Raw genomic sequence first — 17,345 nt, 5'->3', positions numbered from 1 at the left:
TCTATTTTTATTTTAATAGCTGTTTCTTTTAAATCAAGTCACTGTACATCAGAATTTAAAATGATTGACGGCTGGTCAGTTGACTTCAGCAAGCTACTTGATACAATGTTCATGGAGAGAGAAATAATTAAACTTTTTTCAATGATGTGGAATTGGTTCAGTTTGTATCTGACTGACAGTCAGTCCTTCTGGGAGTAATGAGGGTAGATTGGAGAGGTTGGGACGGTTCTTGTTGGAGAGAAGAAGGCTTAGAGGAGATTCGATAGAGGTGTTCAAAATCATGAGGAGGTTGGACAGAGTAGATATGGAGAAATTGTTCCTGCTCATAAAAAGATTAAGAACACGAGGACATAGATTTACAGTGATTTTCAAAAGAAGCAAAAGTGAAGTGAGAAAAAGCTTTACCACGCAATGAGTGGTTCGCGTCTGGAATGCTCTGCCTGAGGGTGTGGTGGAGGCAGGTTCAATCGAGACATTCAAGAGGGCATTAGATGATTATTTGATTGGAAACAATATGCAGGGGTACGGGGAAAAAGCAGGAGAATGGCATTAAGTCACGATGCTTATTTGGAGAGCCAGCGCAGACATAATGGGCTGAATTGCCTCCTTCTGCTCTGTAACCATTCTGTGATTCTGTAAATATAAGTGGTGGGATACTCCAAATCCTGGAAGTCCAACTAATTCTATTCTGGGAGATTAAAAAGGAGTCAATTTGAAAACAATTGATTAGTTTGGTGCTCCTGAGAGAGAAAATAAAATTGATTTGAACTTCCCAGTGGTACACCTTCCAATCCTGAGAAAGGCTCTTAATATTCATACCTAACTGTGAAGATACATCTAGATGTGTAGGACTTTGAGCATATTGCAGGATAAGCTTGCCCTTTTAGATAATTGCTCTATTTCACAAGTATAAATATATCAGAACATCAATCAGAGTGATGATGCCTTTAAACCCTACCATAATTGATAATGCTATTTAATTGCAACCTTTATTTGCCTTAATTCAGTTGTTGAAAAAGGAGCATAACTGGGGTCCTGTATCAAATTTCCTTAGTGAACATCTATTCCAGCAGGCAGCTGATGAGCCAGTGAGTGAAATACTCTGTAAATATTGGAGTTCACTATAATTTCTCTCTTCAGAAGTCTATCCTAAATTATCTAATTATCAAAATGTCATGATCTTTGAATTTTGAAACTGATTAAACGCTGGTGAGAAATAGAATATTTTACCTGAGGAATCCTGTGGTCTGGGCGAGATGCTCTTAGAGGGAGTATGCAGTTCTTTGTGAACAAATGTTATTTCGATCTGTTAATGCAGGCCCTGAGTTTTCTTCTTAGAAAATGCCAACCATTGGGGCGGCACGGTGGCACAGTGGTTCGCACTGCTGCATCACAGTGCCAGGGTCCCGGGTTCAATTCTGGCCTCAGGTCACTGTCTGTCAGGAGCACCAAACTAATCAATTGTTTTCAAATTGACTCCTTTTTAATCTCCCAGAATAGAATTAGTAGGACTTCCAGGATTTGGAGTATCCCACCACTTATATTTACAGAATCTCAGAATTGTTACAGAGCAGAAGGAGGCAATTCAGCCCATTATGTCTGCACTGTCTGTGTGCACATTCTCTCTGTGTCTAGGTGGGTTTCCTCCAGGTGCTCCGCTTTCCTCCCACAGTCCAAAGGTGTGTGGGTTAGGTTGATTGGCTGTGCTAAATTGACCATAGTGTCAGGGGATTAGCAGGGTAAATATGTGGGGTTACAGAAATAGGGCCTGGCTGGGATTGTGGTTGGTGCAAACTTGATGGACCGAATGGCCTCTTTCTGTACTGTAGGGATTCTAGAAACTGCTTTGAGTTGAAGTAACTTTCCTATGATTTCTCTGAACACCTGCTCTGAAACTCATGATGATGACAATGCTGATCAGTGCAATCTATGCCAACTGCTTAACTTTTACAGTCTGTAAGTCATCAGCAGACAGCATGAATCATGATCTGGTGACTGCTCATTCAGTGTTGTCTGAACTGGGATAAAATTGTCCTTGTCTGTGGCACATTGCAGGTTGTTCCTAAATTTTAAAAAGAGGTTTGTTTTCTTAGACACGTAAGCAAGGATATTTTATGAACTTTATTTCTTAAGTAAGATTTTGCATCATGGTTCCATGCTCAAACAAGTTACTTGGGGAGAACTGCCTAATTACAGAGCTGTTCTTGTTTTAGAAAATATTGTGTAATGTTAATGAGTCCCTATATTTATGTTTATCTGCCGATTTATTCTTCTGTATAATTTTACTAACTACAATTACCTGGATTACTGGTTTTTAGCCTGAGCTTTATTACTTATCAGTATATCGTTTTCTATAGATTACATGGGGATTAGGTAATGATGGTAAGCTGATTTTAATACTGTCTACCCCAAAGGTACAAGCCTTCATTTTTCACCTTGTGGTGTATCGTCGCATATACGTCAATCATAAAGTTAAAGTTCTGTTCAAAGGAAATGCAAGCTTACCACGGAAGTTGACCTTCTTTGTTGCATTGAGGCATAAACTTGGCAATGCAACGGATTTACATTCCATGCTTTGTCAAACTACAATAGTATGAGATTACCCTCTCCACGGAGTATTCTCAAAATTCAAAATCTGACCTGAATTTATATTGCAGATTAGTGAAATCACTTGGCACTGAATCACAGAAATTTACACAGGAGGAAACTATTTGACGCACTATTTCTTTGTTGGCTTTTTACTAGAACAATCCTAATCCAATCCCAGTTTGCTGCTGTCTGTCTCTCTTTGTCTTGTATCTTACACTGGTCCAAATTTTTAACTACTCTTCACTTGGTGTTCTGACTCAACTAGTCAAGCAGACACAACAGGCCGAATGGCCTCTTTCTGTGCTGTAACCATTCTCTGCTTTTTGAATCTTTGTAAGGAAGCATTCCAGGATCTAAGGATTTTTTTCCCAACCTCACTGCTCAATCTCATGCTGAGTAAGAAGTCTAACAACACCAGATTAAAGTCCAACAGGTTTATTTGGTAGCAAAAGCCACTAGCTTTCGGAACAGGCTGTTCCTTCGTCATGCTGACAGTCTTACATTTGTCACTGACTCCCCGACAAAAAGAAATAGACTTTCCCTATTCACCCTATCAATGGCAGGCGGTAAGAGCAGGAAGAATTCCTGGTCAACTATGGGATGGGAAGAAAGTTGGAGCCTCCACCATCACCACCCATAGCTTCAGCATACAACATGCATGTGAAAGTGCACATTGCAACAGCAACCCAGACTCAGAGTGGTCTGTAACACACCACCATTCACCCTGTCAAATCCCTTCGTAATTTTAAAAGCCTTTATTAAATCTCTTGACCTTCCCTTTGCCAGTGGAATCAGTCCTATTGTCTCAAGTCTCACCTCATAATGATTATTATTCATCCTTGATAGCATTTCTATCCTGTACACTCTCCCACTGACACTAAACTTGCAATATAAAGGCACTATTCTTAAGTATCCCAAGCTTTTGCTTAAGTCAGCTACCTGTGTCCTGATTATTTTAGCGCGTGCTTCAACATTTTTTTTCTTTCAGCCTTTCAAAATGGACATTTTCCCTTTCTCTTTAAGGGGCACATCCAATTTTTGGAAGAGCAGAAATCATCGTAGGAAATGGGGGGGGGGGGGGGGGGGGAGGATGGAATGCAGGATTGATCACTAATAATGCAGATTTTCTTAATCAGGCCCTTGTGTTTTTATGGCCAAATAAAATCCTTTTATTCCAGGCCCCTTGTTGCTTCCAGTCAAGTCATTCTCAGTTCTGAGGTTGTCTGCTTTCGTTTCTGAAACTCGGTGGGGCATTTTTTCAACTTCCATTTCGCAGTAAAAGGGAAACAGTTCTGATTTCGACCCAGCTGAGACCCCGGACTGTCTATTTTTGTCGCAGTTTCAATTTTGCAAAACAAAAATGTGTTGCAAGGGCGCTTTAGTCACCGAGGAGAAGGGGTGGCGCGCGGCAGAGAGTTCACACAGTGATCCCGCCATGAGGAACATCTTCTCCCCTCTAAATGTTCAACTTCCCTCAGGAAACACAGCCCTGCCAGCTGAGGCGAGTTGTGCCGTTTGGAAATGAGATTAGAGGGTGCAAGGGAAGGGAGAAAGATCAGTGTGGGGAGGTTGGTGATTTCAGGCTGAGGGAAAAAAGCCCTGAATGGTACTTTCAAAAATGGCCTCATTACCATAAGAAAGGTTGAAGATCTTTTTTCTTCGCAGGGTTGGGGGGCGGGCGGGCTCTGGAATCAGAACTTTCATCAATTTTACATTTAAGTTTGTTTTAAAAGAAAGGAAGAGAGGAGTCCGGTGTTAAAGAAGAGGATTATATTTGGAGTAAGAATTTGGAGATTCAGTTTTTTTTCATGGGGTAAAACGGGGTTTCGCCACTTGGAGACCAATTAATTTTCCACTCGACCAGTTTAAAATTTCGACCCCGTTATCCGATCATTATTGGCAAGTCATTGCGGAGTTTTCCCCGCCGCCTTGTTGAAGAAATCCTGCTCTTTGCTGTCACTCTCAGGTAAGTTTATTCCACCCTGAGGGCGATGAGCTGGATCCACTCAGGGCAAACTAGCCAGAGATTCCCCGCAAACCGAACCATTGCAAACTGTGTTTACAGCTTCACCTCACACCCCAATCCACAAACCGTGTCTCCGAGGCTGCTTTCGTTTCTATTGATGTAATTAGATCGGTTTATAGTTTTAACATGCGCAATTTTATATAAATTAATGTATTTGGATCGGTTTATAGTTTTAACATGCTCAATTTTATATAAATTAATGTGGTTGGATCGGTTGATAGTTTTAAATTCTCAATTGTATGTAAATTAATGTAATTGGATCGGTTTATAGTTTTAAACTTCTCAATTTTATATAAATTAATATAGTTGGATCGGTTTATAGTTTTAACATGCTCAATTTTATATAAATTAATGTGGTTGGATCTGTTTATAGTTTTAAATTCTCAATTTTATGTAAATTAATGTAATTGGATCTGTTTATAGTTTTAAACTTCTCAATTTTATATAAATTAATATAGTTGGATCGGTTTATAGTTTTAAATTCTCAATTTTATGTAAATTAATGTAGTTGGATGGGTTTATAATTTTAATATTCTCAATTAGATACTGGTATCATAAGTATTATTATGTGCATTGGTAACTTTATTGCATAGATGTGTTTGTAAATTCCTCATGAAATAGATTTGCTAGGGGATTTTCTGCAGGGGATAGAAATCTGCATCAGGGTTCAGCCACTGGTGAGAGATATCGCCCACTTAATTTAGGCTGCTGCTGTTGTCCGAGGGCTCCATGTGTTCGTTCACAGTGTTAATATACGGAGCCGACATCAGGACAGTCACCGGTCAAACTCACTGACTTTACCTTTTGTATACAATTCCTTTTTATGTGACTCCTAAAAACCCGAATTATAAAATCCTGCAGCCGGAAAAGAAAAAAATGTGTGGAGCTATTACAAGAGTTGCAGTTTGGTTCTGCTGCGCACTTCTGGTAAGTTTGTTTCTATCGTACACAATAAGGAGAATTTAACATTGAATCTTATCGCGAATTGAATAGTATTGTTTTAAAAAAACAAAATCATGAATCACTTGTAATAAAATTGAATTTGGCATATTTGGTCAGCTTAAAATGTGGTCCTTTAAAAGATTTCTTACCATCTACTTTTATTTCTGCAGGTCTGTAGTTTGAGCAAAGCCCATTCACAAGGTAAGAATGAATGTTTGTAATGTAAGGAAATTATATCTCTCAAGGTTCGATGCAGTAGCGATATGTAGCAAGTGTGAATTTAAGTCGAGGGTTATCATCATCACGCGGCTTTGAGTTGGATATGTAGATTTACTAGGATGCTACCGGGACTTGATGGATTGAGTTGTAAGGAGAGGCTGAATAGACTGGGACTTTTTTCTCTGGAGTGTAGGAGGCTGAGGGGTGACCTTATAGAGGTCTATAAAATTAATGAGGGGTATAGACAAGGTAGATAGTCAATATCTTTTCCCAAAGGTAGGGGAGTCTAAAACTAGAGGGCATAGGTTTAAGGTGAGAGGGGAGAGATACAAAAGTGTCCAGAGGGGCAATTTTTTCACACAGAGGGTGATGAGTGTCTGGAACAAGCTGCCAGAGATAGTAGTAGAGGCGGGTACAATTTTATATTTTAAAAAGTATTTAGATAGTTACATGGGTACGATGGGTATAGAGGGATATGGACCAAATGCGGGCAATTGGTATTAGATTAGAGGTTTTTTTTAAAAAAAGGGCGGTATGGACAAGTTGGGCTGAAGGGCCTGTTTCCATGCTGTAGACCTTTATGAATCTATGACTCTGTGTTCTGGGTAGATTCTTTTCAAAATAATTTTGAAAGGATTGGATGATTAGGACTTTTCCTTATGTTTTGCTGTGGGTGTTAATATTTTGATTTCAAAAGTATATTCTGCTAAGAGTATGGTGAACTGAGAGAGTCACTTATACTCAAGCGTACAGTGGTTATAACGATGAGTAACTTTGGGGGATTTTTCCATTGTAACTACATGCCCAGTTTTGAATGCTTCGCATTGTTGGACTTGGCCCATTCAGCTCCCTTGATGATGTCATCAGCACTCTGCTTAAACACAAATAGATACCATTTGTTGTGGGTAATTTAACTGTTTATCGTTAAAAGGATACTGCAAGGGAGATTTTCCGCTAACTGATAGGATAGGTACAAATTAAGATACCGTACAATATGGCTGGGCAGAAAAAACTTTAATGCTTTATTTTTAAATTTCTGTTGTAGCTTACACGTATACCAGATGCATGGAGAAATGAAGTGGAAGTAACTATTCACAAAGTTACATATGCATTTGCTCTCCTTCAACTGTTTGTTTTACTCAAAGAGCAGCTGTGAGAGTGATATTGATAAAAATTATGTTTTGTATATACTTTATGCTTTAATGCTCTTTGTTGTGCCATTCTAATGAGGTTGCCTGACATTTTCAGTATTTGCTTAACAAGATGAAATCATAAATCAATGGAACTGATGGATTTGCGGGTGTAGTTTCAGGTTAAAACATGATTGAATCATGGCGATGTCAGTATTTAATGTGGGAGTGGTCAAATTAAAATGTAACTAAATTTGTTATTTACTGTACAAATAGCTTTCTTTGAGGATGTCATAAATTTCCATCATACTTAGTAATGGGAGTAAGCTGTGGCTGCATTTTTCTGCTTAAATATTTAATGTATTAAATTAAAAGGATTAAATAGGGAGTGTCCAAAAGATGTGTCGTTTAGCTGGATAAATCATTCACCGTAAATTGAGGGGTAGTAAAAGACTTTATTTTTGTTAATTGAGGATTTTTGTTAATTCCCATTTTGTTAATTGGGGATAATTGGGTCCCACAAAATTGGATTTATATTCATAGTAACATAATCTTGACAGGCATGAAGAGAAGTACAGTACAGATAGAAAACAAAACATTACATGATTTTTAAAAATTCACCAAGAAACTGGGGTGAAATACAAATTAGAGGCAACATTTGATTCTGAGAGAATTTGAGTGTGGGTGATTTCCGCTGTAAGTAGCACATGCTCACCATTATATAAAGATGATATACTAAAAATATGTGCTTTGCTATTAACTGTATTTGCTTTCCACTTTAACAGCTTCCGGTAATTCATCAATCTTTCAGTCACCATACTACATTTATGAATATATAAATACATCATTAAAATGGGAGCTTGCATCCAAATATTGTGAGCTGCGCTTTGGCAGACTGCCTGATGTCAGCAATGTTGAAGACAAGAGTTTTATGTTGGATCTGTTAGCTACCCAAGGCATTAATCAGCAAATATGGATAAATGGAAAACTGATTGAAGCATCAGGAAAGAAAGACACAACTGTGGGAAAAAACAGTAAGTTAAAAGATCATAGCTGGAATTTTACTGCCCCGCCTGCCATGGGAATCATGGTAAGATCTGTTGACCTCAGGCGGGACTTTATAGTTTTGGGACAAATTAGACTGTAAAATCCCGCCTTATGTTTGTCATATTTATGAAACGTATTAACTGATTTTAATGAAAAACGCAAATGTCACATATCAATGACTATCCAATGACCACTGCTCAGTTGCAGACTCATGAGCGTATCAGCAGCAAATGTGGAGAGGAATGGCCTGTGATTGGAGGAGCAGTTTCTTTCAGAACTTCCACTCCACTTAGCGGAATTTTGAAAACTGCCACATTGGGGGGCTTTTCGGCCACATCAGACTCATGGGCTGCACTCCAGACAAGCCTGAACCAAATCTTTAATCATAATCCTTAATAGGGTGGCATGGAGGCACAGTGGTTAGCACTACTGCCTCATAGCAACAAGGACCCAGGTTCATATCTGGCCTTGGGTGACCGTCTGTGTGGAGTTTGCACGTTCTCCCCATGTCTGTCCGGGTTTCCTCCAGTTTCCTTCCACAGTCCAAAGATGTGAAGGCTAGGTTGGTTGGCCAAGCTAAATTGCCCCTTAGTATCAGGGGGATTGGTGGGTAAATGGGTGGGGTTATGGGGATCGGGCCTGGGTGGGACTGTGTTCGGTGCAGACATAATGGGCAAAATGGCCTCCTTCTGCACTGTAGGGATTCTCTGATATAAATCATTGGCGAGATTCAACTAGAGTATTGTACCCAATTCTTGACACCATAATTCACAAAAGATCCCAAGGTCTTGAAGATGATTTTGAAGAGATTTATCAGAATGACAGAAGGGATGAGGACCTCAGTTATATGGATTGTTATGAGAAAGTCGGATTATTTTTAGAGCAGAACAGGTCAGTATTCAAAATTATGAGGGGCTTTGACAGAGTCCATAAAGAGAAACTGTTTCCACTGACAGGAGGGCAGAAACCAAAGGACACAACTCAAAAATAATTGTCAGAAGAACTAGTGGAAGATGAGGAGACATTTATTTACACAGCAAGTAGCTATGATGTGGGATGCACTGCCTGAATGTGCAATTAGGGATGGGCAGTAATTGCTGGCTTTGCCACTGACACTCATATCCTGGAGATGAAAAATGACTGATGGAAGCAGGTTGAATAGTAACTTTCAAAGGGGAATTAGATATAAACTTTAAACAGGAACATTTGCAGAGTTATGGAGAAAAGCAGTGGGATGGGATTAGGATGGGATTAACTCAACGACTCTATGAAAGAGCCAGCACAGGCACAATTGACTGAGTGGCTCCTTCTGTACCGGAAGATTCTAGCATTCTGCTGGTGCACAGCCCACTGTTCATACCCCGTTCTCATTTCCCTTTTGTATTTTGTTTCACTGAGCTCTTCTCAATGGCTGGAGCTCAGCTACAATTGAATGATCCTGCTCAGTGGATTACGCTGTAAGACCTGGCTGCTGTGCCTCTGTGGTACTATTCTGTCACTTCAATTTTTACAGTAATGTTTTGCAACCTGCAGCCAATTAGCACCTGCTGCTGTGACCTGCTGAGATGTTGACTGTATTTCAATGCACTGGTCTTTTCCCAACTTTATTTTGTTGCAGCGAGAGTCTTGGAAAGAAATCTAATTTCTCCTGAGTCAGCGTCCATTACTCCATCGCCTCTGGTCGGACGTTGGAATTTTTTGCCATTTTATATAGGGATTGTAAAATTTACTGTGCTGCCTCGATTCTGTAGTTGGATTGCTGCTGAAATTTCACTTTCTGATTCCTCTTCTGAAGATTTTTCACTCCATGCTGAGCTTGCTTTGATTTTTTTTTGCTGTTGCATTCCCAATCCTGTTTTGGATTCAGCACTACCGAAAGACATGCTTCCCATTGTTGCTGTCTCTATTTATCCCTGCACCCGTACACTGAATCAGAGCTCCTAATGGCAACTTTTAAAAAAAATACAGAATGTAAAAACTATGATGAATATAAAAATCCAATGCCCATAAAAATCTCCTCTTTTCCACCATTGACAAAATTGCCACAAACCGCTATTAGCTTTCCTACTTCTGCCTCTCTGATGGTAACAATTATTTATGTCCACGTGTGCTGCTTTTGTTATTCTGTGATGAGTTCATTATATATATATAATCACAATTATAATATTTTCGCAAATTCATTACATAAGTAAACACTTTGAAAATTCAACACTTGGTTTGTCTCAAAGGAATTTTCAATCTTTGTAGCAAAACTAAATTCTGGAAAATAATACATTCCATGTATACTCAATACCCGGATGAGATTAAAAGTTTTGTCTTAATAGTAACTAATCAAAGGCCACACTCTTGAGAGTGCTGAGGCTTTCAAAGGAAAACTTCAATAAAGATGTTAAAAAACTCAAAGGGCAATTCAATGGATAATTTTAACCAACTTTTTTGAACCATTTTACTATATATTTTGGGCATATATTATAATTAATGATAAATTATTTTAGATTTCTAAATGGTGGTTGGCTAGTCTCTTTTTACTTTATATTTTGGACATAAAATATAATTAATAAATTATTTTAGATTTCTAAATGGTAGTTGGCTAGTCTTTTTACTTTATATTTTGGACATAAAATAATACAATTAATGCTAAATTATTTTAGACTTCTAAATGATGATTGGCTAGTCTGTTTTACAATGCTATCCATTATTCAGAGAATGTGACATTAATATGAAAAGCGATTTCAAATGTGAAAAGATAGACACCTCCAGATGTGACATAATTAATATAGAAGATCACTCAATATACAAGATTGAAGTTATCTTTTGTCGCGCCACTATGTAGCCGTTGCACCACTTTTTCTGTGTGGTCCATGCCACCAGCTGCTTCTTGCCTGGCCTCGGCAGTGTTACTGAAGGAGAAGGGCCAATGTGGGAAGGCCCCCTCTGTGCACCAGAAGACCTTGAATCAAGGCAAGCCTGACATTACCAAACTGTCATTACACAGGTGAAACTTGCACCCAGAATTTTCTGAGTAGATTGAGGATTCTGCTTTTTAACATCAAACTCATAAACTGGCAGTGCAAAAAAAACTCTGCACATCGGAAGTTTACAAATTCCGCTGTTTACTGTATAATTTCTAATGGATTTTCTTTGAACCTTTACTGCAGGTGCTGACAAGTTCACGGTGCTGGCATTCCTGAACAAAACAGATACCAAACATGCCAAAGTTCTCAATGTACTGCCTCCTTTGGCTGCTGTTACAGTCTGTGCCCGACTTCAGTGGGATAACCAATCTTCTGGCATTGCCACTGTATTTTCTTATGCCATTCCAGTGTTTATCAATGAATTTCAGCTACGTGGCCGAATTGATGATATTGGATTCATTCAGTTAGCCCTGATAGTTCATGGACATCACACGCCTTACAAGTCGGTGCTGAAAAGTGATGAACAGTGGCATCATATTTGTGTAACGTGGCAAAAGGAAAATGGTGCGTGGTCTATTTATGCAGATGGGATAAAGGTGAGTTCAGGAGACGGCTGCTACAGTTCTCAAATTATTGCTGGAAATGGGACATTTATTATTGGTCAAGATCAAGACTCGCTGGGAGGTACATTCAAACAAAATGAGGCTTTTAGTGGCAATATCACAGACATGAACATTTGGACCAATGTACTTGACGCCACCCAGATTACAGCAGCCAGTATGTGCTCACTCCCTCAGCAAAACCTCATTTCCAAGTGGGACCTGGCTAGTATGGAAATTGAACCCACAGTGCATATTATGGAAGTTCAGTTGAATTGTTCAGGTAAGAAAAAAGGTGGATATTATAATCTTATCATTTGCAAAGATTGTACTGCAGAAAATGCAGTAAATATTCAACTTCTGAAGCCTATTCATTATCTTGTTCCAAAAAGATTAATTTGACTAAGGAAATTACATTTGAAATTCATTGGGCAGATTTTCAGGCTGCGCTCGCCCCGAAACCGGAAAGTCCCGCTCGCGATCAATGGACCTTTCCATGGTCTGCACCTCACCCGCTACGATTCCCGTGGCGGGTGGAATGGGAAAATTCACCCCTTTTCTTTATTATTGGTGCTGAATGCTTCTTCAATTAAAATGTATTTGTAAATGATAGAAAGGAACACAAGAGACCCATTAGTTATACATTTTCAATCTGAACTTTCAATTTAACATTTGAGACCAGAACTGATTACTTGTGATGCTACTGTGCCTTTAAGAAATGTTTTTGAGTCCTGTATCTTGTGCAGGATTGTTTTGTTTTACTGTCTGTTCTAACTGGTGTCACTGGGTCTATAACCAGCATCCTCTGTTGTTACTGCAGCAGCATAATTGCGTCTAATTGCTAGAATGTTTGTTTTAATCTGAACTAATGCTGTTTTGATTTTAGTGATTTCCACTGGGGTTTTGAGAGTAGGACTTGATTGGGTTGATTGACAGTAATGTAAGGTGACTGGTGGAGCTAGGCTTGCACAGAGACCTCTAACTTTGATGCTGCTTGGAGCTGTTAGAGAACAGTACCTCTTTTTTCTCCTCTCTGAAGCTGGAGACTGGAATCTGCCAGGAAATAAGTCTCTTTCTCTGAGATTCTGCGGAGTGGATCTTTCTCTGAGAATCTGCTGTATGAGAGTCAGAAGACAAGTGTCTGTCTGGATCTCTGGATCTAAAAGGTTGGAAATCTAGCATCCACGTAACATTTCTGCTTTTGGTGCTAACTGGTTCTGAAGAAGGGATTTATGTCTATGAGGAATACTGCTAAATTGGAACTATAGAGATAGCAAGCTGTTAAGAATTATACTTTCATGTTTAAATATTTTAATTGGTAAAAGCTATACTAATTCTTTTGGTTATATTCTAACTGTGTTCTTAAATAAAGTTTGTTTTGATAAAAGCTTTCTAGTGAATCAATTGAATCATTCCTGGAGCAAACACCTTATGCTCACTCTAATGCCAAAATCAAAAGAAAAAGTTAGGGTCGAGGCTAACTTCATAATATACCTTGGAGTTTCTGGTTTGGTCCCCAACATACCATTATTTAATGGCTACTATTAAACTGTTTAACTTTACACTCAAATATTGCCTTTTGAAGAAATTTGTTTAAAATACAGATGATTAGATTAATATTTAAATGTATACGTTATTGAATGTTTCATAATTGACTCATCATGGTGCACCTAGAAGTATTGTGCACAGATGCTAAATGGAGTATTAATACTTAACCAAAGTTACATTTAGGATGGTAACCTACAGCTACACAGATCTGAGCATATAGTCTTAAACCCTCATTAATATCCAGTTATTTTGGAGGTCGTGTGGTGCAAATTACTCTAAAAGGCATGATTTCAATGTCAAGATAAATAGGTTGATACGAGCCATTAAATAATAGTGATCTGTTTTGGTCTAAAGTGCTAAATTTGGAAGTTCAGATTAAAAATGTGTAACTAATGTTACACTTCCTGCTTCTGAGCCAGATGCTCTGCGTTCAAGCCTCACTCCAGGACTTGATGGCCAAGGAAGATGCATTCATAATGTGGCTAAGTGGATCCAGTATCAATTCAATGGCAGGCGGTAAGGGTGGGAGAGATTCCTGGTTAGCCACATATAGGAAAGAAAATCGGAGTCTCTACCATCTCTGTCCATAGCTTGTGGGCGGCACGGTGGCACAGTGGTAAGCACTGCTGCCTCACAGCGCCAGGGACCTGGGTTCAATTCCGGCCTCGGGTCACTGTATGTGTGAAGTTTGCATGTTCTCTCTGGGTGCTCCGGTTTCCTCCCACACACCAAAGATATATGGGTTAAGTTGATTGGTCATGCTAAATTGACCCTTAGTGTCAGGTTAAATATGAGGGGTTACAGGAATAAGACCTGGTTGAGATTGTTATCGGTGCAGGCTCAATAGACCGAATGGCCTCCTTCTGCACTGTAAGGATTCTATGATAGCTCCTGGACTACATTGTGCATGTTGCCACAGGAGTCCTTGGGAAATCAGTTGGCTTAACAGCCAATGTGGATCAGATTGACGCCAACAGCAGGGGGATGACCACTGTTCCGGCTGGGGTAGATTCAGGACCTGCCCCCTTGCCCTATGTGTGCTGGGGGTTGTGGTGCAGTGGGTCAGACCTGCGTTTGGCAGAACAAGATCCAGATGTTGTGATTTTTGTTCTGACTATTGCTTATATTTATTGCTGACTTATTTCCATTTTGCTAAAATTTCAGCTTCTAAATTGCAGCGTAGCTATGAATTTTTATTATTTAAATGTTCGCACAAATAGAGGCTGATACTCTCTGGAGTGCAGTTCATTCAGCTCATATGCAAATGAAAAGTTAATTTGGATAAAAGTTACAAAAACATTAAATCTCTTTTGGGATACATTTAATCAGTTTGGAAACAGATTCAGTAAATGCACAATTTATGTTACCTCGTTAGTAATTCCAGTGCCCTCCTAAGATGAAGTTGACGACACAATTTTGTTTGCTTTATTACAGCATGGAAAGTTTCTTCAGCTGAATGTCTGACTTTTGATGCTGTGTCTGGGTTTAAAAGCCAACTTGGCTGTGAGAATCCCCTGTCATTCCTCTGCCAGTGGAAAAAAGGTTAGTTATTGATGCACATTTGAAAATCTCGAACAAGTTTTTCTTAGTCGTTTATTTATGAGTGTCACAGTTAGGCTTACATTAACACGGCAATGAAGTTACTGTGAAAATTCCCTAGTTGCCACACTCCAGCACTTGTTCGGGTACACTGAGGGAGAATTTAGCATGGCCAATGCACCTAACCAACATGGCTTTCGGACTGTGGGAGGAAACTGGAGCACCTGGAGGAAACCCACACAGACATGGGGAGAACGTGCACACTCCGCACAAACAGTCACCCAAGCCGGAATCAGACCCGAGTCCCTGACGCTGTGAGGCAGCAGTGCTAACCACCATTTCTTCAAGTACTCCACTACAATTGAATGCATTATTGAATTGCATATAAAGACTAAATAAGAAATGCATTTTTCTTCCTTATTTTGTGCAGCGTTAAACCGTTGACCCTTCTGAATTGCTTGAGTTGAACTTCCATCAATGCTTTTCTGACTCTGTTTTACATTCTGCTCAATTTTATGACTCGTCAAAGAGTCACACACATTGTAACTTCTATATTATATTTGAAGGTATGACAATACTCAATGAATGGTATTGGGGGTCTGGGAACATACTTGGTAAAATTGCTGGGACAATTTCTCCTTACAGTTTCAACCATCTAATCTGTGCTAACCGACTCCCACACTTCCAATAATCACCAACCTCCAAACCTCCCTTTTTGCTCCAAATCTCTGTATTCAAACCCCCACGATCACATCTGACCCACCAAACAGCATTACTACCCCCCTCCTCCTCCTCCCTGTAGCCCTCACAATCCAACACAGAGGAGCTGGGGTCCTGGGCTCTGGCTTCCTCCTAGGTATTCCATGCCTGACAGGGCGCCATGCCTGTCAATTGGGCTGCTAAATAGGACCACTTGTGCTCTGCACACCTGCTTGGAAATCCCACTCAAGTAAATGTCGGGACCATGGTGTCAAGAGTTGCTATGGCATTTATTAGAATGGTAATGGACTTTCTCACTGAGTTAGGGTAAGCAGAGCCTCTTTGACATTAAGGGGTGAATTTTCCCGTTCTGCCTGCCATGGGAAATGTAGCGGGTGAGGGGCGGACCACGGAAAGGTCTGATGACCTTGGGCGGGATTTTCCGGTTTCGGGGCGAACGCGGCCAGAAAATTCCACCCTAAGTTGCTCAAAGACAGCAAGTATGGTGGCGGGCGGTTGAACTTGAGTGAATGCTTTGTTGCCAACTTATCAATATGATACCTGACTCGGCAAGTCTGTAATATTTTAATGCACAAAATATTTTGCAATCACCTAAGAGAGCAGACATCAAATCTGACCCACCCTCAGTATTGCAATAGACTATCTACCTAGATTTTGGACTCAAGTCTTTGCAATAGTACTTGAATATTTGACCTTCTGACTCAGAGCCTAAGTTGCTTCTCACTGATAGCTGTATGCAGTCATAAGATATTTAAGTCTTGTTTTTCTCTGCCAATCTGAGTTCCCAAGATCTTAGACACTTGGGGCAGAATTTTATAAGCTCCCATCGGCAAGTTTGCAGGTGGGGAAATCTGTAAAACTCCCCAGATGGCCTTTCTGCCTCCCACCCACCTGCCTCAGACTTTTTTTGCAATTTTGCGGGGTGACCTATCCATCTTTGCCTAATTGAGGCCTCTACGCGGCTGCTTCCCTGCCTGGCCTCAATTTGAGGGGTGCTCCCTCCCGCCTTGCCTTGCCATCACGATTCCCTCCACCAACTTCCTCCCCAACCCCCCGCCCCCAGCCTCCCCTTCCAGCCCCATTGCGAACCTGCCCTTCACTAATCCTGTAGGCTCCAGCGTGTAGACTAGTGGGACTGCTTATATTCCCAGCAGTGGTCACTCTACTAATTGCACCGCTGTTACTACAGAGCTGCCGCAAATCAGATGTTTTAAAAATTCATTTATGGGATGTGGGTGCCGCTGGCTAGGTCAGCATTTATTGCCCATCCCTAGTTGCCTTTGAGAAGGTGCTGGTGTGGTGCTTTCTTAAATCGCTGCAGTCCATGTGGTGTAGGTATAGCCCCGGTGCTATTAGGGAGGGAGTTTCAGGATTGTAACGCAGTGACAGTGAAGGAACGGCGATATATTTCCAAGTCAGGATGGTGAGTAACTTGGAGGGGAACTTCCAGGTGGTGATGTTCCCAGGTATCTACTGCAATATCCAGGCCAGTGAAATGTTCCATCACACTCCAACTTGTGCCTTGTAGATGGTACACAGGCTTTGGGGAGTCAGGAGGTGAGTTATTCTCTGCAGGATTCCTAGCTTCTGACCTGCTCTTGTAGCCACAGTATTTATATGGCTAGTCCAGTTCGGTTTCTGGTCAGTGGTAATCCCCAGGGTGTTGTTAGTGGGGGATTCAACAATGGTAATGCCAATGAATATCAAGGGGCCATGGTTAGATTCTGTTGTTGTAGATGGTCATTGCCTGGCACTTGTATGGCATGAACGTTACTTGCTACTTGTCAACCCAAGCCTGGATATTGCCCTGGTCTTGCTGCATTCATACATGGACTACTTCAGTAACTGAGGAGTCATGAATGGTGCTGAACATTGTTCAGCCATCAGTGAACATCCCCACTTCTGACCTTGTGATGGAAGGAAGGTCATTGGTGAAGCAGCTGAAGATGGTTGGGCCTAGGACTATACCCTGAGAAACTCCTGCAATGACGAGCTGGAACTGAGATGATTGACCTCCAACAACCACAATCATCTTCTTTTGTGCTAGGTATGACTCCAACAAGCAGAGAGA

At 40.4% G+C, this 17,345-nt stretch overlaps 1 protein-coding gene across 1 annotated transcript in view; it reads left to right on the top strand.

Annotated features, from left to right (window-relative positions):
* The window catches only part of LOC144503059 (adhesion G protein-coupled receptor D2-like), a 98,534-nt gene that overhangs the window by 4,378 nt on the left and 76,811 nt on the right, over positions 1-17,345 (top strand). The window contains exons 2-7 of the mRNA XM_078227561.1: positions 4,494-4,555; positions 5,477-5,542; positions 7,692-7,940; positions 10,825-10,914; positions 11,112-11,750; positions 14,450-14,557. Of these exons, the coding sequence (XP_078083687.1) occupies positions 4,494-4,555; positions 5,477-5,542; positions 7,692-7,940; positions 10,825-10,914; positions 11,112-11,750; positions 14,450-14,557 (1,214 nt within the window). The remainder of the gene's footprint in view (positions 1-4,493; positions 4,556-5,476; positions 5,543-7,691; positions 7,941-10,824; positions 10,915-11,111; positions 11,751-14,449; positions 14,558-17,345) is intronic.

The sequence above is a fragment of the Mustelus asterias genome, chromosome 13 (genome assembly GCF_964213995.1).
Source record: "Mustelus asterias chromosome 13, sMusAst1.hap1.1, whole genome shotgun sequence".
NCBI lineage: Eukaryota > Metazoa > Chordata > Chondrichthyes > Carcharhiniformes > Triakidae > Mustelus > Mustelus asterias.
Note: the sequence above shows the minus strand (reverse complement) of the source record. Positions and strands in the feature narration are given on the sequence as shown.